The following is a 26,179-nucleotide window of genomic DNA, read 5'->3' on the forward strand; positions in this document are numbered from 1 at the left end:
AGTAGACAAGCATCTAGACTAGTTTGAAATGACTATGTTTATATTGTAGATGCACTTCATTCTTATAAGATAACAACAATACAATAATTTCAATAGCATTCAGTGAACTGATCTGGGTTTAAAACAAATAAAATAGATTTCACAACAGAATGTGTCAATTTGGCTCTTCCCACCTTCAACCAGTACTGAAATCCAAACTTGATGTCCTTTCTGTGGCATAGCTTTACAGTTCCTAGAACATCTTAGATCAGGTTACTTAATTATAACACATTGTGTTATTTACCTGTGCGAGGATATTTTACAAACAGTAAGTAAAGAAGTGCATTAAAATCACAGTCTCTTTCTTGAGAAGCTATATGCTACAGGAAATATTTAATGCTGAGAATATTTTAAGGATACCGTGTCTTATCTGGTGGCTGTAAGCTGAGACATTCTTACTGACCGCTGATCGGACATTAAACATTAATCTACGTATCTCTGGACTCCATGAGTCATGTAGAAGTAGGTGACACTACAGCTGACCTCTGGCATGTACCCAGCGAAGACTAAGGTAGCGTAGGTTGTGTTACCCCAGAGCCAAGAAAAATAAACTAAATCTAAACAGCCCTGGTTTTTATAGAAATGGCACATTTGGTTATAACGTCCGGTTCTAGTTCGATGTCTAATGAGGTCAACTTTAACTAGAAAGAATGGAAATGTATTTCTGGAACATGATATTGAGCACATTATTGATCTCTGTACCATGAAAGTGGTAGGAGATTCCAATGAGCATTGAAGGGATTACAGTTACATTTTGAAAGATTGCTAAACTTGTTTAAGGCAATTAAATACCAAATTTTAACTAAATATGGATTTAAACTTCAGTTTAAAGCTTTTAAAATCTATTAGAGCAACAAAAAAAAATTTTGTGTTCAACAGAACAACGAAATTGATACAGCAGTTTCCCTACCATGGTAGCCAAGAACTTTTTGGTTACAAGCATTCTTTCTCAGTGTTCATCAAAGCAAAGACATTTAAACAGATTTGGAACACCGTGAGGGTGAGTACATTAAGACCACTTTCATGTTGGGTTGAACTATTCCTTTAAGTTTTGTTTTTAATACATAGACCGCTTATTGATTTCTTTTAATAAATAAGCCCTTTAACCTGTATAACAAAAATGTTTACATAAACAAGCATTTTGAGCTGCGTTACTCCAGGGTCATTCAAGGCAGAAGTACTTTTAAACCCAGTTATATTCTTCAACATTTCACCCCAACACAAAATACACATATAACCTGTGACTTCTTTAAAACGTTAAAGGAAAATAGAAAATATTCAGTATATTACTGTGAGGGTTGACATTTTTTTACTATTTTACTTGGCAGATTGGAGTCACACAAGACACTGCTGAAATCACAAGACTAAAATGTGGAGGTCTTTAAGCCCAATGGCCTTAAGCATTTTTATTTTCTTCGTGGGTGTCACTCAGGGAAAAGTGTGAAATACTGACCGTGGAAGAGGCCAGAACAAGAACGCTAATTTAACCAGACAACTGTTCATACACACATTAATCATCTTCTCTGTAGAGAATCATACTTTTGCTCTATCTGGCAAAACACTTTTGTTTTGTGCAATTGCGATCTTTGGACATTTCCGTTTTCTTTTTTCATATTATACTCCGAAAGTGGTTTTCTGGTTTAAGAGACTTTCTGCTTATGAAGGACCATCTTCATAAGCTTTCTTTAAAGAAGGTTTTATGGAACAATATTACAGTTTAACAATTCAGTCAATAATAATATAATCTACCTACACATAACTTAAGAGTCAAAAACATAACTTTACATTTAAATATGTGGATACAATTCAGTACAAAAATAAAAGCAGTAAAATGTCTCAATATATATTTTTTCCCCAAACAGTTCAATGCTACAAACACAGTTACAGTGTTACATTTCAACTGTAACAAATATAATCACAATAGAGAGCATTTGTTGGCCATAACTTTCCATTCCATTACGACCATTCACTGAGGCGGTTTCAATGTGTCAACTTTGTGGATCCGAAACGTATTGTTAAAATATTTGTTTAAAACGCAGCAGAACTGTCAAAAATGAAACAAGTCCCCCTTGTAGTTCCACGTATCGATTTGTTTGGTATTGCTTCCTTAAGCATGCGTTTTAACGACTGATATGGTATGTACAGATTACTGCAATATACATAGACTGAAATTTGGCAATATATGTTCTTGTGAGGTATGCCTGTAGGATTTGTATGTAAACTGCTGACCTTTGATCAAGCTTTGTGGTAAAGAACCTTCCTATTTTTCCAGTTGTCTTGCCGAGTGAAATTCTGATATTTTTCATTTGTCCAAAGGGAACCTTTCTTGAACATACAGGTCGGCTAAAGTTAGCAGTTGAGAGAAATAAAAAAAATGGCACGGGCCCACATATAGAGCACGCATCACGTTGGCTAAGCATGGCTTGTGCATCATCATCCTCAGTGTAAATGTGCAAATTATAACCTGTAATTATTCGCTCCCCACCACGATCAAAAACGCGTCTTTCCTCAGCTGTGAAGATACAATCCACGTGGCCTGTGGTGATTATCAAAAACGTTGGACCGTTTCTTTTTCCTGTATTGTTAGGCATTTTAGAAAATTGCACATTTTAAACTGTGTCCCAAGTCCCAAATGCCTGTTACTCTTTGCTGTTTGAACGTTCCATTTTGAGTCCATCTGTACTTGAACTTTCTTGCACAGAGCCAAGCAGCAGTCTGGAAATGTGAAATCTTCCACAGTGTACTGTTGTTGTTAAATGTTCGGCCTGCCAGGAGCGACGTGCTATGATTTATCTCCTTGAAGAACCTGAAAGCAGACAATATGACAGTGATCAGATGAATGCATATGGAATATGAAACTCTTCATATAGCCTTTCAAAAACAACCAGAGACCATGGATTCGTCATGGATTACGGCGAAAGAAAATTATAGTTTAAGTCTTCGCATATTTGTGGTGTAAATGTTTATGGATTTGTATTTTGTTATTAGAATTGTTATTGTGAACTGTGTTTTTGGTAACGTCGTGGGGTGCGAGATCTTCCCGATGATGCTGTAAGATCTTCTCAAACTCAGTGATGCTGACAAGCGTTTAAGACATGTTTTATAGAACAGACAGACAACAACACGCTGATGGCTACATTTACAGTGCCTTATATTTTGTGACGGCGAAGGACCTTTCCTGTCATGTCCAAAACAGGATTATTCTGGAACTGACAATACAAACTTGATACATATGTAGATGATCTCTGTGTGTGTTAACAAACTGTAGGTATTCATTCTGCAAGTTTATTTAAGTGGTCTGGTTTTCTACAAGAGTTTATGAAAAACTACCTGACTGCGCCTTGTGTTATTTACTTGTGTGGTTACCAAGCAAAACACAGGAAACTTGGTGCAATAACACCAGAAAAACTTTAATTAAATTAACCCGGCAACTTCAATAAGTCATTCCACCCTTGGATTCCTTCTCACAATGTTATGAGAGCAAATATTCCTAGCATAACAAATTCTCAGAAACTAAAGTTGAGGCAAACCAGACGCTCAAACATTTTGATGAATTGGATTTGGGTTAAAGAGGGGTACGCATACTTAAAAGCTCCTTACCTACCTGGTTGCGAGTTTTATGAGATTTTTGCATCCAGACCCGCCACTGGTCGTAAAGTTTGATACTCATACCGCTGCAGCCGTAAGTGTGTTTGCGCACCCAGCCGAAGAACTGCTTCAGGTCCCGCCGCAGAGTCGAGTTCTGCTGCCCCGCCTTCGAGTCACATGACCCCGTCATCAGACGTTCTGCGAATCAAAAGCCCAAAATCAAACAACTCACATCTATCATGCAACATGCTTATCGCACAGATGCGACTCGCAGTTTACGCGGCGAGCCAAACACACATTGGGATAAAAATAAATCCTTTTCCATTTTAAATAAACAGCAAGTTTCTGATCTCCAGATGTGGGCCGCTTCATGAGAGTTAATGTGCCGAAAAGTTAATCTGTTAATCTTCAGAAACAATCCTCTGAAAAAATATATCAAACCTTCCCCTGTGAATCTTTGGCAAGCCGCAAAATGGGGAGATGTATGAGTGAAGTAATGCGTTGCATGTGCTAGCTGGTGTCTGCTGGAACCAGAATTGTCTCGGAAATATGTATCTGATTATGGAACGGACTGCACAACACATTCAAAATGTGAAAATATGACGAAGGCAACATCTCAATCCGGCTCTCATTGCCACTATTTAACCAGGCACAACGTGCGATGCCTTAAATCTGGTTTTATTTATTTATGTGTAATGTTACTATCGGGCCCTTTGCCATTTTTATAACAGACACACAAAAGGAGAGAAAATGATGGAGAGATGGTTTGTTAGGTGATCCAATCCAGATCTGAATGCATGTTTCCTGCATGAGAGCCACTGTGCTGAGCGGCAGGGGTATGCGTGTTAACCATTTGGCCACGGGTGCAATAGGGGGTCAAAGTTTGGCTGGTCGGCATGATCCCATTAGCCCCTGCTGGCAGATGTGGAAACTACAACATCTGGACGTGGAAAGTATCTTTTTTTCAATTGACGGCTATTCAAAAGCAGCTGTGTTTTCTGATGAAATGCATTTTCTACCCAGCAACACAAATTCAAAACTCAATTATGTTTGCAAATATTTCATTATATTACTGTAGATTTTTTGGTCAATGTTACAGTTTTTATTCACATAACATTATAGAACTGAACACCATCACAACATTTTGGGGTTTGTGCTATACTACCCCAATATTCACATTATTAATATGCAATAGGGTAGCAGACGAATAAAGCATAAATGTGCTTGTTTTCTAAATTTGTGCTATGTCACACCATAGGACACATGTATGTAATATTTAATAACTACCCAATATACTGTCGGTTACTGCTCTTATTTAAATATTTTTATTTTTATATTTTGTACTTCGCTTTTTGTACATTACATGTGCACTTAAGAAAATAGGTAAAATAGTTTATTTTTCTTTTCTATTCCATTCCATCCTAGTCTGCCTTTGAAATTAATAATATTGATATATTTTTATAAGCAACATATTTCAAAACGACAAAACATTTTCATCAGTTGGCCTTGCAGATAATAAGTGCGGATATTAAGGGACGGATAGTATTCGTATTGTGTGTGCTGTCCCGGGGAGAGGGCCCTGGCCCAGTATGTGCCCGGACTCGGGTCTTTCCCCCCTGTTAAGCTGCATTAAAAACAAGCTGATGGTGAGAAGTTGGGGTGGAGGAGGGATGCTGCGAAAATGTGTTTTCTCACATTTCTCATAAAAGGATAATTGGTGAGATTGGATATAGGAAACCAGCTGGGTTAGTTATCTGATTTGTGAGATTGGTCATGGAAAGCCAGCCGGGTTAGTTATTTGCACATGCTCCTTCTGAACTTTATTAATAAAACATAATTTGTCTCACCACTGTGTGGTGTTGAGGCAGCCGTTGGGTGACTCCATTCGCTCCAAATGCCAGCTTTCCTGGATCCCAGGATCCCGACGGGATTACAGCGTACCTGCACGAAGTACACTGTGCCTGGCCTCAACCCCGCCAGCCTGCAGGAGGTCTGATTCCCGACGTCATCCACCACCTGTGCAGAAAGACACCCCAAACAATCCGTTACTTCAAACGGATCACCCAGGAACCACACACACGATCTCCCAACGGCCTTGTTTAATGTTCTCTATATGAAGAAAAAAAGCCATTCACGTTCAAAACTTTAAGCAAGTTCCCACATGTTCACCTACAAAGAAAAAGAACAAAAAAAAATCCCCCCTCTATGTGCTCCTGGGGGGGATATACCAACATATGACAAAGAGAAACACACACATACCAGAGCAAATAGGTAAATGACAGACACACACAGACACATAAATAACCAGACTTATTTTGGCTCGGCTCGGCTCGACACAGGAAGTGCCTACACTACCCCGAGAGAATATCTGTTATCTATTACTCTATTACAGATTGAGTAATTGGACAGGTGAAGACAACATAGACAGCATGTAGACAGGGCCACGCCAACAAGGTTACCTCCTTCACCTCTGATATTTCCTCTAAACGGTGCATGTTGAAGCAGAGGTAGGCTCGAGATTCACATGAAGGAATGTCGGAACGGTTCAGAGAGAGAAAATGGGACCTGGGCCCCCTGTAATTATTTACAATCCCAGAACCCCTGAATCAGTCCCTTTTCGTGGCTGGACTAAGCAGACTCACGTTTCAAAAGCTACAAACATGGTTAATATGCATGGCTCCGTAATCCGAGGACCATTACCATCGGAACGTGATGAGCGGCAGAATGTTAACATCATCAGGTCGCTGTGTAACAGGCATGCTGGGTAATTATTTCCCTTTGCACACACTATGTAAGCAATCTGTGAGTCTACGAGGCCGGAACAGGCCGGGCGATAATGCGACTCGCTAAGCTCAATTAAAAACAACGGCTCATCTGCCATTGATGTGCTTTGCATGGTCAGTGTCATATTTGCACTTTGTCAAACTCTGTAACTGACAGCACAAAGATTGGTAAGAGAAAAAAGTTATGTAACCAAACTCTGCCCGGCTTCAGAAGGAAACCTGCCAACTGATTGGATCCATATGACCGAAATGGGGACAGCAAAAACTCACGTTTATTCGAAATCCTTTTTTTTAGTTTAGCCGGACTCTTCCGTGTCTAGAGAACTGGAAACCATGTGCTGCTCAGCTACAGCTGGGACTGACATCTCAGGCAAGTAATACGAACACCCTAAATTCTACCGAAACATGGCTGTTGTCTTTGAAGCGCTCTAATTTATCATCTCACCATTAGCTATTTTGGAAACGCTTCAAAATGGAGAAACTGATATTAGAGCACATGCACAGTTTACATTACAAGTACAAGTGGGTGTGGTGGTATAGAGAATACGGTCATAATAATAATGAATGGGTGGGCATGTTACAGAAAGGGCATGGTCACAAGATAACTGGCACAGGAGTACTGTACCTTCCAGTCGCTGCTTTCCTCCAGTCTGTATCTGATCTGGTATTTGGCTTGAAACAGGAAGTCTTTTAATGCAGGAGGAGTCCCCCAGCGCACGGTAAGCTGGTCCTCCAAATCACCCACTCTGCTCAGAGTCACGTCTGTCGGTGGGTCTGTTGTTACTAGAAGGGGAAACATAACATTCAGATTTGATATTTGTAAGATTATTCACAAGTATTTTAAAGGGACTGTTCACCCCCTAAAAAAATCCTGTCATCATTTACTCACCGTCAAGTTGTTGCAAATCTGTATGATTTTCTTTGTTCTGATGTAGACAAGAGAAAGATATTTGCTTCTTACCGAACAGTTCTTGGCCACCATTGACTATTGTAGTGGGAAATATTACGATGGTAGTCAAAAATGCCCCAGAACTGTTTGCTTTAATACATTCTATCAAAATATCTCCTTTTTGTTCATCAAAACAAAGAAAGCTATGCCTTAGATTTGGAACAACTTCATGAAGACCTTTTGGATCAACTGTTCCTTTAACTTTAAAATATTTCAAATAAATATATAAATAACCCATAGAAAAATGGCGAGAGCGTGCATTATCGTAAAATACACAAAAATATGATTTGTTGGATTCAATGAGGTCTTTAAAGGGATAGTTCACACAAAGATTTACAGTTTTTCATCATTTACTCACCCTCATGTCATGCCAAAACTGTATGACTTTCTTTTGCTGACCACAAAAGATGATATTATTAAGAACAATGCAAACCAAACAACAGTGCCCCCATTGACTTCCACTGTGGACACAAAACCACCAAGACAGTTCTCAAAATATCTTCTTTTGTCTTATAAGAAATAGTCAAATACAGAATTTGAATGACACGAGGGTGAATAAATGGAGATATTTTGTATTTTTGGTTGAACCATTTAATAGGTTTTAAACTATTACCAACTATATTGGAAAGCGGTTCATTCTGCTTGATCTTCAAGCTGCTTGTTACCTGACCAGTTGCATTTGTTTCTTTCCAAAGCACAAAAAAGCAAAACGCCTAATACAGAATGAATATTTTGCATATAATAAGGGAGAGGGTCATTCCAGGATTTATCCCCCATGTCTTACCCAAATATAATGGTTGCCACACTCTTTTGTTTTTGGATTGCTTTTGAAGCACCGATAATGCTCAATTGTGGTTCGCTTGGCTTTCAAAACTGTTGTTTAATTAACTGGTAACATAGATGAGCATAGTCTCTGTTGCTAAGGAGGGGTAGGCACTAGGTGTGGTGGCTGTCTCATAACTATGGCATGTTTTGAACACTTTCCATTCAGTTACCCTGCCACCCACTTCAGATGCAGTAACACTGATTTATACACACAGGATGCAAAAAGTTCATTATCTTTCCTAAATTCATTTAGGAAGGACAGGGGCTTTAGTGTGCGTTGAGGCTTTTTAAATTAAATTAAGGAAAACTTTCTAAAGTCTCGCCAACACAGAATGCCCCCCGACTGAAAATATAACAATTCTAATTTCATTTTTATTTCTGTAACACGATCATAGTATAAACTTCCCTGTGATGAGATTATGTGGAAGTTTGGCCTGCGCTCAAAGATAAGATCTTGAGGATTCAAAAACAGACTTCACCCTTTCAAATGCATTACTAACAGTAGCCCCGGGCCGGTCACGGTAAAAGGATTAGCGAAACCATAAAAAGTAAAATTCCACAAAAAACCGGGGGCTGGAAGGTTTTCTCAGGTATTCGAGAGTAGGTGGGCAGAAACGTGGCTCTAAGATATTGATGACGCAGTGACGGGCGGATGCTATTTGTCACGCTTCCACCCAGATTTACAAGGAGTGCCGCTCTCGGGTTGCACGTGGACCTCTCGTGTTGCACGACGGTCACGAGGAGAGCACCTGGCGCCACAAAAGGGGTCAAAGGTCACACACTCACCCACGTCTAAGATATCCAGGTATATGACGTCAGAGGTGGCGCTTCCGAGTTGGTTGGACGCCTCCACCCATATCTCGTAAGGTGTGAACAGGGCGAGGTCGCGGGGGATGTAGCACGTGTATGGATCACCAATGGTGTATTCCTCGCACTCTTTTTCTCGCCCGTACCACCTGGATGTGCAAACACAAAGGTACATTTTTCAATGTTTACCAATAATGTTATAAATGGTATTTATACCTGGTCAGCTACAGTATTGAAATTTATAGCTTTCTATAGTTTTTAGATTTTTTTCTATACTAATAGCATTTAAGAATAACGGTGGGATCTTAAAATAGGAATGCCAAACGTTTAACCTCAGTTGTGGGAACTATTCCCCAATTATTGGCTTATTCCTTCAGGTATGGGAATGAGGATATGAAAAAAGCTGTCTACGTTCCATCTACTCAATGGGCATGAAAGCCAAGGATGAATTAAAAACTGCATTGTCTGTAAATATAATCAATAAATTGCACTGTAACACTGTAAAGACTACAGTAGTTTGGCTACTGTTGAAGCTACCGATTTAAATCCTTCATAGGACTTTCCTCCTGACAACAAATGTGTTTGCCGTCTGCCCATCAGGAGGGATCAGTACAGATTTGGTTTGAGACATCCACGAACACTGTCCTCCAGTGAACGGGCATGTACGAACTCGAAACATACAAACATGACAAGGCGTGAATCCGGGAACAGGCAATACCATTAAAGAGAATGACCCGTGCCACTGACCTGAGCTTATATTTGAGCGTGTATTTGGTTTTGATGAAAGTTTCCCCCTGGCCCCCGGGGGCCCATTTACAGGTGAGGTCTTTGGTGTTCCTGGACCAGCAGGTAAGGTTCACAGGTTTCTCAGGAGGCACTAAATGAAGAAAAAAAGACAACGATGATGAGCTCTCGTTTAGCTGTCAAACTGAGTTAGTGGAAAATAACTCATGCCAATATCATTACACCAATCGTGAAGTGTGCTAAGCGCACTTGCCGAACACCAAGTATGTTAAGTAACGTGCAGAAAATGAGCCAAAAACCTAAACCTTCATGTCTGAAATTAATGGCTCGACTTTTTGATTTTCAATAACGGATGAGTGGCTTCAGCTGTCATCCTCATTTAAGATCAGGAACGCGGCCAAGATTCCATTCGGCTGAGAACAAAAGCCACTGCGTCTAAGTGTAAGAGTGTGATTATATGAACCAAACCTTCGAGAGGACACCTTTGAGACCCAGAGTGTCCCGCTTGAGTCAACACAGTGCTTTACGTACACGTTTTTTCACACACACTTCGAAACTATGTCTCTGGCTTTCAATCCTTTTCCAAATGACCAGACACCCACTTTCTTCACTCTGTCTCATTCTTTGGCTTTTTTGCCTTTGCGTGGGTCTGTGTTTGTAATTTTCCATACTGTCATCGTCGCAAGTAACGTGCCTTACAAGTCAGACAAGGAACGCATGTATGGAGGACCACACAGGTGCTAAATGCAGTGTAAAGGCAGATCATTTAAGGCGTTTTATGCAACTGGTGAACGGGCAGATGTGGCCCAATGACAGGGGTTAAATCATAAAGGCTGTCTAATACTGGTGAGTCTGACCCATAACTGTAAGCTTCAGGCTTACAGACTTACCAAGAAAATCCATTTCATTTTATTTAAATTGGACTGTACCAATTGTGGTTTTACAAGACCTTGAGAGGAACAGTGTCTTTCGGGACCTCCCTTGCCAACTGTAATGCACAAATTACATAACACAAGGGAAATAAGCCAGCAATGTACCAGTAATAATTATAGTATACAGGGGTGAGAAGTACTTTATCTGTACTTTCTGGAAAGATTTTACTTCACTACATTGAAAAGCATATATTTTAAATTTTGCTCCATTACATTTCATAAATACATTTGTATACGTTGTTTTTTTTACCTTTAATACTTAATACATTTTACTCAAATTAAAAAATTAAAAAGTTAAATTTTAATAAAAAGTTAAATAAAACGTTTAATGTATCGAAGTAATACATCTAACATATAAATATTAATATATAAAATGCTGTGGAGTAGAATGTATTATATATGCTTCATAACGTAATGAAGTTAAATATTTCCTATGAAAAAGCACAAATACAGATATTTGAAAACATACTTGAGATTAGAAGTATTTCCCACATCTTGTATACATTCAAAATAGGGGTGTCAAAACATACCACAATTAATAATCATATTAATAACTATGATTATTTGATACAGTGTACCTTAAATACAATAACAGTTTAAATAATTCAGTGCCAATATTTTGTTGACACATACAGTAGAAGGTGCTGGTTACAGATAAATTTATGAATTTGCCCTAAAAGCCAGAATGGTTTCTTTCACTGCCTCCCCTTAATCATGTTTTGAATTATTGAATTATGAATTAGACTGATAGCATTATATATTACATTTTAGAGATAAAAGTCTGCAATAATATTATTTGCATGAAAAAATTGTGTTCTGAAATACAGTGCTCCCATAATGCACAGAACAAGAAAGGGGCCAAGAACAGATAACATTTCTCATTTCTTCATTTATTTTACTTTTTGCCAATAATCACAGGTACAAACCCAAGCACTATCTCTATAAAATCTAAATCTGTAGTGGTGTTGTTCTTGCTTTATCTCAGCTGGAGGCCGCTGTCAGCCGGAGGCCCCACAGCACTGGCCCCATCCGCTCTTGCCAATTAAACACGCTCGGTAGTTTTAGAAGCTCTCCAAGTAAATACGAACAATATGTAGAAACACTCACTGCCAACGTAGATACAGGAGCCGGCCAGCACATGACCCCCGCTGTTATGGCACATGAGGTTGTCTCCCGAGCGCTGGCGAGACCCGGAGAGCCGTGGCAGCGTTACGCTGAGCATGGTGGGGCTCAAAATGCTGTAGGCGCTGCTTGGAAGACGTTTCCCGTTCAGAGTCCAGTAGAGTGAGCCCGCATGCAGGCCGTGATCTGGATTCACAGAGCATGTTGCCGTCAGGCTAGAACCAATGGGAAGAGCAGGGTCCTGAGGGTAGATAGTGGCCATCTCTGAAGGAGGGTGAGATACAGCATGTTAGAGCTGGAGAGAGACTGCTTTTTAAATATGGGAACTGGTTAAAGTCTCTTTATGTGACATTTACAAACAAACTATGCCCATGTCTGACAGGCTAGCGTCATGACTAACACATAAAAAAAGTGAATATTGACAGCATAAATAAGAGCAACATGCACATGCCCCTTCTAATTTTGGAGTGGATTTTGAATGTAACTTGGGTAAAAAAATACATTGTTTTATTACTGTATACATGGCAGAAATGCTTCATTCACATGTTTAACTTTGTTGTCAGTAATCATCAAACGGCCCAATCAGAATCCACTGCAAATATATTACAGGACACATTTGTGGATGTACGCAAGGCGATCTCAAAAATAGAAGACACTTAAAGTTTGGCACAATTTATATTAGTATTTATGGGCAACAAAAGCATATCGATTACCCAAAGCATACTTTTTTCACAAACAAACAAATTCAAACACTAAAAATTCTAATTGTTCATTTTAAACACCGTTGGGGTTCTTTATAGTCAGGAAATGTGTCAATCCAGTAAAGTTAGGTAATTGGGTAAGGAAGTAGGAACGGCTGTGTGATTGTGCCAAATTACATCAAGATGTTCAGATTGACTAACATTAAAAGAGAGATTATCCAGTCAGACTGATCAGAAAAATCCCTCCGCATCAGAGAGGACAGATACACTTAAATCCGCTCTTTTATCTCAGAAAACTAATGAAACGAGATCACGCTGGGCCTTGTGTTACTTTAGAACAATCATCCCAAAACTACTTCACTGGAGTGGATGGAGGAAAAAATCGGATGTGAAACATTTTACTTCAAGGAGTTTAATGACAGTAGCAATTATAAGTATTTATAGCAGGTGTCTGAATAGGAAATGAGCTTTAAAGGATTTGTTTTCAAAAGGTCTCATGAGGTAAGCTCAGAGTCCTGTAATCACGGACGCAACCGGAGAAAACTGAGCACTTCTCAATGCATCCTGGGTGCAAGATTACGGCTGTCAAAGCGAACTTCCTTTTACATTTGCACGTATACATAGACGCTTTAATTAAAAAGCAATATAGGTTTTTCATCAATATGAACGTTAACTGGGCGTCGAACCCACAACCTTTGTGCCACTAATGCAGTTCTCTACCAGCTGAGCTCCAGGAACACTTTGGACATTCCTGCCCATGTTGTCATACCACAATGATGTTTTAAAAGGTTACTTCTGTCTACACGTTTTTTCCTTTTAACTCTGTTTATACTTCGCCGAGGCCCAGAAAAAGTCAGCCTGATGCTTTTGTGTTTAATGTTAACTGTATAACAAAGTCAGGGTGAAGTGTTAGTCGAGATCATCAGCGACTGTAAAGAATTTCACTCTCATAATCATCTGCCTGGTATTGGGATTATGATGTTTTATGTATTATAAATTCATGTTTACTGTTCTTTTACTGTTAAATATAATGATATGAGTATGTCCATGCTGTGCTGGGTTCTTTGTCTTGAAAGCTAGCTGGCAGAAGTGTGTAACATGAGCTCTGAGGAATGCAGAAGCAGGGTCTCAGATAACAAGTGTGTGAGTGTATGTGTGTGTGCGTCAATCGCATCTCTCGGCAGGACCGGCTATTTTCAAAATGTTTTGCAGGAGCCAATGGTTGGGGGAGAATGGAGTCAGATTTACATGTCCCGAGGTGATTGGTTCCGGAGGATTCAACGCCCGCCCGATGAAGGGGAGGAGCCCGAAGATAGAATCGACGTCACATACTTTATAAATACTTGTAACCCAGAAGTGTGGGTTCTGTTGGTTTTGTCTCATATGTATGTTGAGAGAACAGCCCCAGCTGGAAGAAGCTTTTACATCTGATAATAAATTATACTTAAACTTATTGGGAAAACGATCTCTTTGACTTTTCTTCAAATTTTGAACACGCAGGACTCGAGTTTCAAAAGTCCGATAGTTGGTGACCCCGACGACGTGATTTGAAGGACAAAGAGAAGTTTTGGCGCCACATTTCGGCGGACCCCGTGGGGGAGGAAAAAAAGATATCGAGACGATTCAGATTTAACACAAAAGGCCGGCTAAAATACAAAGGTAAGCAGAAAACCTGTTATTTCGAATTCTGCTATTGGATATACTAAATTTCTGTGTTAAATTTGATGAACATCTCGATGAATAGACGAGTAAAATTGAAATAAGGAAAATCAGATTTAAAAGATTCTTTTAAAACAAGTTAGAGTCTTGTTTTAAAACAGATTAAACTGTTTACGGGTTAGAGTCCCTTGGCTAAGGAAGCCATAAATTAAATACAGATTAAAGTTCTGTATAATTGTTGGGAAAGAAATCCCGTGATCGGCGTATCACAAATTCATTTAGGTTAAAGTCCTTCGGACAAGAGATCCGTAAATTATTTACTTTGTATGAATGGTATTGGGGATGAAAGTATTTAGACGTGGTGTTTAGTTGAATGCATAAGTGAACGGAAAATTCAGCACGTGGTGTGTGTAGGCCTTGTGTATGTGTATAATCTAAGTTGGTGTAAGGAGACGATCGTAAAGGAACTAGTAGGAAAGTTATATTGAATACATATATATATAAGTAAATAAATAAATAGAATGGCAGAGTTTCAAAAGGAGTGTGATGAATACGAATGTCCGACCGTATTAGCGCAATGGCAGAGTATCGCTGAGATGATGATAGCACAGGCTGAACCAAGAGAGAAAAAAGGGAGACAAAGAGAAGCTCAGGAATGTTGGTTAGAATTGTGTGATAATTATGCATGGACGAAAGAGGCAGAGACATTCAAAGTGCCCCTGGCCCCGAAAATAAGAAATATGGAGAAAAAGGCTCATTGTAGGTTAGTCAGACATAAAGGTGATGAAAAAACGATTAAATGGTATAATGCAAGTAGATATAAAAGTAAAGGGTGTGACTTAGAAAAACATTTAAGAAAATGGGGTCGTCTTGCCCTCGTGGCGACAGCTATATCACCTATTGGACATAGGAAAGAAGGGAAAGCTACAGACGATGATGTTAGACTGAAAGTGAAGGATGGAAACAGAGAGACCCAGTCACTAGCACCGCCCCCTGAACAGTACCGCCCATTGTATCCGCCTCTTGCCCCGCCTATTGCTCAGCCCCCCCCCTACATCTCACCAAATACGACTCACAGCAAACAACAGGTCGTGCTTGAGGTACGAGAGGGAGTTTTAGACTGTAATTTAAAAGAATTAGAAGAACTTCGACAGGAAGTACAACATCTGGGCAAGGTAGTGACAGAACAGGTACATGCGGCACGAGCTCAGGTGAATGAGACAATGCGCCACATGGCTGAGAATATGGAACTTCCAGAGGGAAGTGATGGTAGTGAGAACGGAGTAGGAAGTGAAGATGAAAGGGGAAGTTGTAGAGCAGCTGGCCCTATAGAAACAACAGGTCAGGCCCAGGGCACGATGCATACAGTATGTATTAAGGGAACGATGGTGATGGATCAGGAGCCAATAGCAAAACGTACTAGGGGAAGGGAAAAAGAGCAGCAGCTGTCTAATTTTTCAATTGATCATTGCCCCCCTAACGTACCAGAGCAGAGAGAGCAGGCAATGAGTCATCATAGTAATCAATTATATCCAGGCGTACAAGCCCCATTGTTAGCAAAGAGCACTGGGGTGCAGTACCAGCCCTGGTCACACAGTGACATGACTGCTATTTCCAGTAAACTTCCTCCAATTACATCAGGGGGCTCTAAGTGGTTAAGTAAATTAACGGCCTTGAGTCATGGTACCGTTTTGGCTTTGGGTGACATAAGGTGTCTGTTGGGTCAGATTTTGACAGCCTCTCAGATGGGGAGTTTTGAACTCGAAGCCCAAACATTACAATATCCAAATGATCTTGATTTTTCAAAAGTAATCACAATGGTGGGCAGGGCACTCGGTCGATTGTACCCATTGCCACCCACCGTATACCAAAACATAAAGTTTCGCATAAAACCAGGTGAGACAGGTGCAGCATATTATTTCAGGTGCGCTGCTGAGTGGGAACAGATGGTGGAAGAAAATAGTTTAACCAACCCAATTACACGAGACATATTCAGAGCAGCGGTTATGGCAGGTGCCCCTAGTGGTGTTAAGCAAATAATGGAAAATAACCCTGACATTCCAATTGCTAGTAACGAAATATGGGAAAGGCATTTAGTCCACCACACAGATAGGGCTGTAGAGAAAACAGGAAAAGAGGAAGAACAATTAGAAAAGATAAAAATAGAGTTGCTAAAACTACAGTTAGAACAAGCAAAAAATGAGGGAGGGACAAAAAAGAGTAAGCAAATGCCACAACAACCCTATCAGCCACCCCCTTACCAATATAACGGCCCACCCTATGGTACAGACGCCCATGCAGCAGGTGGGAGGGGAAATAGACAAAGGAGCAATTGGAGGGGTAGTAATAGAGGGAGGGGGTCTTATGGAGGGAGGCAGCAGGGCGAGGGAAATTGTTACGTGTGTGGTGAGGCAGGCCACTGGATGAGAGAGTGTCCAAAGCTTTCAGGTCAGTTTAACGGACCACCTGCGGAGGGATGGGGTCCTCGAAGAGGTGGTGCCGGTGGTCGCGGCAGGGAACCACAAGCCCCATACAACCCGGGGCAATACCCTCCACCACCCTCCAACCTACAGGTGCCGATGTTCCCGCCATCGGGCCCGGAGGATGGCGCGAGCAGTTATTGAAGGGGCCCCCAGAGAACCGAAATGAGGGCTAGGGCCGAACCTCTCATTTCGTTAATGGTAAACAACAAACCATTAAAAGCTCTGGTGGACACCGGAGCCACCTATTCGACTGTCACAGGCGGCATAAAACAATCTGATCTGAGTGACAAAATTGTGACAGTCACCGGGTTCTCTGGGGGAAGTGAAAGCTTAAAAATGACACAACCATTTAAAGTAGAAGTGGCAAATCAATGCTTATCACACTCGTTCCTTTTCTCCAGCAATGCTCCCATTCCTCTGTTGGGTAGAGACTTATTAATAAAATTAGGGGCTAGCATTCTGTGCTCAGCAGAAGGGGTAATAGTTACATTTCCAGATGGTACAACCATTAACTGTTCCCTATCAGGTAATACAACAGACAGCCAGTGGATGCTGACCTCGTGTGGTGAGGAGGAGGCAGCTGATCTTTACTGGGTAAAATTAGATGATGACACACAGTGGGGCACAGCAATGGAACTGTATAATAAATACCGTTCATGGATTTCAAATTTAGATATCTATTTACCCCCCATAGACCCATTGCATTGTACATTGTTTTATGACAGAAATGACATAACCATTTATGAAGACATGTTTCAGGAAGTGGAGGGAGACAGATGGGTGTTGGAGGGAGCTGGAATTTTTGTGAGTAAAGAAGGAGTGATGGCTCCAGTGAAGCTGACAGAAGAGCAGTTGAAGTGGTATGAGATGGCAGACACAGCAGCACCTCACATATCGTTAGCCTTACACCCAAGCCATGAAGCCAGGGAGCTAGGTAAGATTACAAAAACACTGTTAGCCACCCAGGATTGGGAGCCCACGGAAAAATCAGATGTTAAATATTCACCTAAACACAAAGCCTATTGGATAGAAGGTGCCACACGAGACACTGGAGCTCTAGAGCATGTGCAGGTTTCTAGATTCCATGGCAGGGAGCTGTCAGATAGTGTGGGAGCACCAGACATCATAAAAAATTTACCTGAGGATCTTTGGTCTCAGGGCCCAACAGATGTAGGTTTTTGTAACATGTCTCCAGTTTACTTTCAGTTAAGCACACCTGACCCAATCTGGATTCCACAATACCGCAACAAACCTGAGGCGGACGAGGGTGTGGCCGCAACAGTAAAAGGTCTCCTAGAGAGGGGTGTTATTACACCATACAAATCTAGGTGGAACACACCTATTTTTCCGGTGCCAAAACCAGGCACGAATAAGTACAGGTTGGTACATGATTTGAGAGCAATCAATGCTGTTGTGGCTACACCATCGTTAACAGTGCCTAATCCGTATACTGCACTCTCTGTGATAACACCTGAGCACAATTGGTTTACATGTATTGATCTGGCTAACGCATTTTTCTGTATCCCTTTAGCAGAGGAATGCAAGGCGTGTGTGGCTTTTACATACAAAGGTTGTCAATATTCTTACAACAGATTACCCCAGGGGTTTGTTTTATCACCAGGAATTTTTAACCATGCATTAAAACAACAATTACAGGACTGTAGTTTGCCTGGAGACTGTGTGTTGATCATGTATGTTGATGACCTCCTTTTGGCAGCCAAAACAGAGCAAGGATGCCTGGAGGGGAGCGAAGCTGTGTTAAGACAATTACACAAAAGTGGCTTCAAGGTAAGCAAGGAAAAGCTGCAATTTTGCAGACCTTGTGTTACATTTCTAGGTCGCATGATCACCCCAGAGGGCTCCACGCTAACTGTAGCCCATAGACGAGGAATTTTGAGTCATCCAAAACCAACCACGGTTAAAGAGATGTTGTCATTTCTAGGCCTAACAGGGTATAGTAGACATTATATTCCAATGTATGTTTCATTAACAGCCCCTTTGAGAGATCTTGTAAAACAACAGGGTATGAAGAATTTGAGAGCAGACATTGAGTGGACACAGGAAGCTGAACGGACGTTCATTAACCTGAAACAACAGATGGCACATGCAGCTAATCTCAGTAGTGCCGATTACAGATCACCATTTCACTTAGACGTCTCTGAGACAGGGTCAAGTGCACATGGGGTACTTTATCAAAAAGACCAGGGGGGCAGAAAAGTGTTGATGTATGTTAGCATGTTGTTGGACAGTGTAGAACAAAGACAGCCACCATGCAGCAGGTTTGTCGCAGGCCTGGCAAAGATAGTGAAGAAAACGTCTCACATTGTTATGGGCCACCACCTAATTGTTTTAACCACGCATTCAATCGCATCTTTTGTTAATTCTGAATCATTCACATTTTCCCCTTTACGACAGCGACGCATTGCAGCAATTTTGCTCGCCGACCATATCATATACACGCATGAGGGCATTAACATGGCAGATTTGGTGGAGGAGGGAGAACCACACGACTGTGCACCGATCACAGAGAGGGCATCAGTGGTCAGACCAGGTTTGTTTGCAAAACCATTGACTGGCCCTGAGCCAGTCATGATTTTGTTCACTGACGGGTGCTGTTTCAGGGCGGAGGACGGAAGTTTGAAAGCGGCTTATGCAGTGGTAGAGCAGGTAGGACATGAGATGATTACGAGGGATGCAGCAAGGTTAGAGGGGAAGCAGTCAGCACAGAGGGCAGAAATGATAGCAGTGATCAAAGCCTTGCGACATACTGGTGGACACCGTGTAAACATCTATACTGACTCTGCTTATGTTGTTACAGCTGTACACGTAGAAATGCCGTTGTGGAAACGTTGTGGCTTTATCACTTCGTCAGGTCGACCAATAACACATGCATGTGAAGCCAGAGACCTTTTAGAGGCTCTGATGATCCCCTCAGAGGTGGCAGTGATTAAATGCGCTGGTCACTCTAAGGTGGATAGCTCTTTGAGCAGAGGCAATGACGCTGCAGACTTGGCGGCAAAAGCTGCTGCTGGTTATGTGTCCTCGCAGATGATGTGCACATCAGAAAGAACATCTAACGATTTATTGCCGAGATTCACAAGGGAATACCTTTGTAAAGAGCATCAGCGCTGTACCCCTGAAGAAGTCTCTGTGTGGGCACAACATGGAGCTGTTCGTGCCTCTGACGGACTGTGGCAAGCTCCGGATGGACGTCCGGCGCTCCCAGCGAGTCTGTGTCATTCCATCATGGTAGAGGTTCATGGAGTGAGCCATGTCGGGGACAAACAGATGATGAGAGCGCTTGAATATTGGTGGCATCCTTTTTTAAAAGCTATGGTCTCAGCACATGTGAGCACGTGTGAAGTTTGTCAGGGATATAACGTTAAACCCACGATTAAACCAACAAGGGGTTCGTTTCCTTTGACCGGTGGTCCGGGGGACGAAATCGTGATTGATTTCACAGATATGATCACGAGGATACAGGGTAAGCGTTATCTTCTGGTAATCGTAGACTATTTCACTGGATGGCCTGAAGCTTATCCTGTAGGCAGAGAAGACAGTACGGCGGTGATAAAATGTTTAATTAACCATTATATTCCGCGCTATGGTTTCGCCCGGCGTTTACGATCAGATAATGGCAGTCATTTCAAGAATGAACATTTGCGAGTCGTTGAAAAGGCCCTAGGCCTCAAACATGCATTTGGTGCAGTCTGGCATCCTGCCAGCCAAGGTAAGGTTGAACGAATGAATCTCACACTAAAACTCAAATTGGCTAAAATCTGTGCACAGACAAAACTAAATTGGTTGTCAGCTTTGCCATTGGCCTTAATGTCAGTAAGATCATCTGTTAACCGAATCACAGGATTCACCCCTTTTGAATTGTTTACAGGTCGGCAGTTTCCAGGGCCACGGAATGCACTGTCGGATGCCATTGTGACACCATTATCTCACGCTGTCTATTTTGATAAACTGACTGCTCTCATTAAGACTTTTTCATGCCAGGTCAATCCATCTCCAGCAGCAGACCCCCCTCCAACGACGGTACAGTGGGTGAGGCTGAGGACGTTCAGGAGAAAGTGGAATGAGCCGAGGTGGTCGAAACCCTATAGGGTGACAGCGAGGACATCACATTGTGTTCGATTGCAGGGCAAGGGTGATACTTGGTTTCATTTAACCTCATGTGTAGCTTGTGACCCCCCCTCAAGGGATCTTGCAGAGACACGGGTGGACCTGCGTAGACAGGTCCAAGAGAGGGAAGGAGAACCAGAGGCTGAAGAAGCCACAGGTGAAATCACAACACCACCAGTACAATAACAATTGCAAATCGTTCACAAGACAGGTGTCCCGGGTGAATGAGCTGCGACCAAAGAGAAGGACAGTAGAATCATTTTCCAGTGCAATAAATTTTGAGTGAATACTCAAGGGGAAATACGTATTACCATATATTCTTTATAACCATATTATATATTGTTCTTATTGTGATTTTCATATTTATTATTTTCATACCTATTGTTTTCCATATTTTTTAATATTTACTATTTTTTATACCTTTATATTACTATTGTGATTTTTATATTGTCATTCCTTACCATTTTATTTTGTGTGATTTTAACCATATATATTTTTCCTTAATTGCATATTCCCATTAAGTATATTGTGTGTTTAACCATTTTAATTTCCAAGAGTGTGTTTATTATTCCTTTAAAGTCCAAGAGAGGGCAACAAGATGAAGCTGTGGGAAAACTGTAAGCTGTCGGGGATCCTATTAATAATTTCAGGAGTTATAGTAGGAATAATTTTTAGCCTAACTAAGGGTCAGGAAAGCAACAACACCATATCAAAATCGAGACACAAAAAAGCCATAGCCGATACGAGGTTACCGTGTGAACAACTCGTAATTAATTATGTTTGGGGTAAGACTACATCATTTACTTTCGACCTATGCGCTGTCATAAATTGTGGGGGAAAAAATAGCTCATGGAGGGGGTACAATATATATATATGCATGGATGGGAATATGGATAGTGTTTGTAAGGTGTCCCAGTCTAGGCAAACCTATAGGGGTGAATGGTGTCCATCATGGAATAAGGTAATCGCATATACAGGTGCTTGGACTCCGGAACAACCTAGCCTTTGGACCCGTACCTCGGCAAAATTTGATTTAAAAATGCAGAGAGATTACAGTGCAAGTCAAAATCCACTCACCCTTTCAATATCCACCAGAACGGGATCAGCCAATTATACAGGGGAGTTTTTCCTTATAATGGGGGTGCACAGCCCAGGAACAGATAAAAAAGCAGTAATAAAATTTGTTATAGACAGTTCACCTGAGGAGGAAAGAAATGAGACAATAGCTGAGCCATTATCGGTAGGACAAAAGAATGTAGTGGTGGAAATAGATTACACCATGTTAAAACCAGAAGATATGATAGAGAGAGCTACAGGATATGGGGAAAATAATTTGTGGCTGGAATGGATAATTACCACAGCCAGAGAACAGAGGTTAGATGATTGTGTTGGATGTGCTAATGCAAGACCTCATTTATATATTGAACCAGCCCCGTTGTACCAAAATGATACGTGGGGCTATGAGTGTATGCTGGCATTGACACGGATGGCCAGTCCAAAAAATTGTACCACATTGGCAGCAATATTCCCACCAATAACTAACCTTTCACGGGCAGGTCCATTTACACCAAAGAAAGCAAATTATACCTGTTTTGATATTAAACGTCTATCACCAACCAGCAACCTGGGGGAGATAAATAAGGAGTGGTGTGATCGGATCATAGTAGATAATGGGACTGAAATAGGTACGTGGGCTAGAGCAGGTTTATATTATTATTGTGGAGATCGAAGATTGTTTACTAGGATACCTGAGAAGGCAAAGGGAGTGTGTGCTTTGGTAAGACTGGGAGCCCCAATAACTATGATAGGTGACAGAGCAGTCAGAACGGAAACTATAAATTCAGCAACATTGACAAGAAAACGTAGGAGACACATCATAAAACGGAGAGCAATAGGTTCAAGTGTAGATTTATCATTAAATAGCCCGACATACATTGATGCGATAGGCATTCCACGAGGTGTGCCGGATGAGTATAAACTAGCAAACCAAGTGGCAGCAGGTTTTGAGAATATACCCATAATAGCTGCCCTTTTTCCAGTCACCCCAAACAAGAATGTAGATAGGATTAATTATGTGCATTATAATGTGATGAGGTTAGCGAATATGACAAGGGATGCCGTAGATGGTTTAGCGGAGCAGCTAGCACCAACTTCACTGATGGCTATACAGAACCGTATGGCTCTGGACATGCTGTTGGCAGAGAAGGGAGGAGTATGTGTAATGTTTGGTGATCTTTGTTGTACGTACATTCCCAATAATACTGCCCCAGATGGATCAGTGACGAGGGCATTGGAAGGTTTGAAAACTTTGTCTATAGAGATGAAGGAACATTCAGGAGTAAATAATCCTATTGGAGATTGGCTAGACAAAACATTGGGAAGATGGCAAGCAATAGTAATGTCTGTTGTGATGTCCATAGGGGTATTTGTAGCGATTTTGATTACGTGTGGTTGTTGTTGCATTCCTTGCCTTAGATCACTGTGTAATCGTTTAATAGTTTCAGCTATTGAGAGACCGGAAAGCCCCAAACCATTTAATATGCCATTGTTATCCAGCTATACTGACGACACGGAGGACCAAGAATTTTGACCTCTGTCGAGGTCAAGAGAGGGATTATTGGGATTATGATGTTTTATGTATTATAAATTCATGTTTACTGTTCTTTTACTGTTAAATATAATGATATGAGTATGTCCATGCTGTGCTGGGTTCTTTGTCTTGAAAGCTAGCTGGCAGAAGTGTGTAACATGAGCTCTGAGGAATGCAGAAGCAGGGTCTCAGATAACAAGTGTGTGAGTGTATGTGTGTGTGCGTCAATCGCATCTCTCGGCAGGACCGGCTATTTTCAAAATGTTTTGCAGGAGCCAATGGTTGGGGGAGAATGGAGTCAGATTTACATGTCCCGAGGTGATTGGTTCCGGAGGATTCAACGCCCGCCCGATGAAGGGGAGGAGCCCGAAGATAGAATCGACGTCACATACTTTATAAATACTTGTAACCCAGAAGTGTGGGTTCTGTTGGTTTTGTCTCATATGTATGTTGAGAGAACAGCCCCAGCTGGAAGAAGCTTTTACATCTGATAATAAATTATACTTAAACTTATTGGGAAAACGATCTCTTTGACTTTTCTTCAAATTTTGAACACGCAGGACTCGAGTTTCAAAAGTCCGATACTGGCACTCGGGGTGTGAATGAGGCAATATTTAATTAGATGTAATTAGTCTCCCACTAACACCTGCGAATGTCACGTAAGGGTAATGTGATAAATACTGGCACTGTAAATCTCCTTTACAATAGCTATTAATAATTTTGCCTCTCGTTATTTGCATCACCATTGTGCTCTTTGATCTTGTTACAATGTCTTCTGCAGTTCATTAAAAACGAATTAAACCTCACCACCACCTATATTTCACCAAGCCCAAAACATCATCTCATATCAACACTCCTACCAATCTGAGATGAACACATGTGCATTATAAAAACAAGCCTCAGAAACATGATGTAGCCTAAGAGGGGTTTTTTGCGGTCCATGAGGTTGAACCCTCCATGTGTTAAATAAATTATGTCCTGACCTGTTGAAATTTTAACTCCTTACAGACTTTTTCAACAGTGCAACGTATAATTGTTTTGCAGTTTACAATAAAAATGAAAACAAAAACAAGCGCTGTTACCTGTATAAAGTCACGCATACACCCTAAAATAATCTGTTTTTCGTGGAAAATATATGATTACTTAACATTTTCTCGCCACAAAAGCGACTATTTATAAACTCAAATGTTATATTTACCCCTGTAAACAAATGTTGAGCGCGTCCCATGCGATAAATACGAGACGTGGGAACACATGTATCTTACACATATACAGTAGGATTTATATACTCACGGGTGGCAGACGACAACACGCCGGCAGCACAGAGAAGCAAAAACAACAACCAGATCATCTTACAAGAAATGATCGTCTTCTTTCGTTAAGCACACGTGTGTCTTATTGGTCTATGCAGGGAATATTTTATCCACGCATGCAAGTTGAAGGCAAACACACCGAGTCCAGCTTTAAAGCTCCCGATCTGTTGATCCCACAGCCCGTACGTTTTACGCTGGTGTCTCGCAGATGTTACAGAGCGCTCAACATAAAAGAAAATCCGCCAAATGTTCTGTTAATGCAATGGTGCATTTGTCCTCTTCGTTTGCTTTTGGCATCGTTTTCGGTCGGCGAGGTTTCCCACTGCTAGGAAACATCCAAGTTTATACTTTGCAAGCTCCGCCCATGTCTTCCCACACAGTTCCAAGTCATTCTTTTTCGACTCTTTCGTTTTATTCCTCCCTTCCCTCTGTGCCCTCCTCTTGTCTCGAGCGGTCCCATATTCATCATGAATTTCCGCCAAAACTAAACCTACCTGTCGAACTACCTAACTCGAAATGTTTCCTATTCGACTTAAGACCTTAAGGCTTAGGGATAGTGCAATCGTAATACCAATAATCCTTTGAAGTTATGTCTATCCAACATTACATTATGACATCTACAATTCAGTATTTAGAACTATACAATGTAAACTCACCTTGCGCGCAACGTTGTACTTGGTGTTTAATAAATAAAATAATAAATACAAGACTGACACGAGAGGAGAAAGATTTTATTAACAACCTGTCTGATGTCATTATATAATTGAGATAGAATTATAAGTAACATTGAATACATATTTCTACAATTATAACAAAATCATTACTTGAAAGAAAACATGCAATTCTTTTACACCACGAGTCGTTGCAAAATGTAAAATAAACATAACATAAATAGAATTCTATAAATTGGTTTGGTTTGATATGATGCGTGCAATTCAAATATATAATTTGAATAACATATAATATAGAATTTTAACCAAACAAAATAAACAATTCTTTTAAAATGTCAACAATAGTTTTGATTAAAAAATTTGATTTCAAAATACAGTAAATAGACTGTATTGTTAGCTTTTTGGGGATGGATAACTTGACTTTTCATTTTCTTGTTTTTCTTGTATGGAAAATTGATGTTCATTCAATAACAATGCATAAATGTTATAATGACTAACGTTTGACAAATGAAGTTTATGAGCTGTTGGAGATATCGTCCTGGTCACTGAGTCACTCATTCATCGAGGGGGTATATTTTGAAACAATAACCATGACGGACAGTTCGGCCGTGGGTCAGCCACAATGCAGTGCTTTATCTACTGTAGAAGAAATGCTTGTTAAGGCACAGTTTACCGTTAGTTTCACGCTGGTTGTGTCTCGTAAATGAGTGAGTAGGCTTCCTTTCCAGTTATCACCATTATCAATGCTATAATAAGAAGGGTGTCATCCAAAGTCAGTGAATAGAGACAAAGAGCATTCATCAGATCGAGTCAAAGCTATCAGAAGAGGATTCTTACTACATTTG

At 40.8% G+C, this 26,179-nt stretch overlaps 1 protein-coding gene across 1 annotated transcript; it reads right to left on the minus strand.

Annotated features, from left to right (window-relative positions):
* Positions 1–25: 25 nt before the first annotated feature.
* crlf1a (cytokine receptor-like factor 1a) lies at positions 26–25,180 on the minus strand. Its single transcript, XM_079453871.1, has 8 exons — positions 24,644–25,180; positions 11,775–12,053; positions 9,739–9,868; positions 8,971–9,140; positions 7,036–7,193; positions 5,475–5,643; positions 3,644–3,825; positions 26–2,845 (listed from the first exon to the last, which is right to left on the minus strand). The coding sequence occupies exons 1-8, from the start codon at positions 24,699–24,701 to the stop codon at positions 2,822–2,824; spliced, it is 1,170 nt and encodes a 389-aa protein (XP_079309997.1). The 5' UTR covers positions 24,702–25,180; the 3' UTR covers positions 26–2,821.
* Between the last annotated feature and the right edge of the window lie 999 nt (positions 25,181–26,179).

The sequence above is a fragment of the Barbatula barbatula genome (genome assembly GCF_947034865.1).
Source record: "Barbatula barbatula genome assembly, chromosome: 3".
Classification (NCBI taxonomy): domain Eukaryota; kingdom Metazoa; phylum Chordata; class Actinopteri; order Cypriniformes; family Nemacheilidae; genus Barbatula; species Barbatula barbatula.

Coding starts and splice junctions, on each gene's coding strand:
- crlf1a (XM_079453871.1), bottom strand. CDS start 24,701: ATGATCTGGTTGTTGTTTTTGCTTCTCTGTGCTGCCGGCGTGTTGTCG. Junction 12,054..24,643: donor CGTGTTGTCGTCTGCCACCC/GTGAGTATATAA, acceptor ACCCTCCTTCAG/AGATGGCCACTATCTACCCT. Junction 2,846..3,643: donor CTCATAAAACTCGCAACCAG/GTAGGTAAGGAG, acceptor GTCTGCTTTCAG/GTTCTTCAAGGAGATAAATC.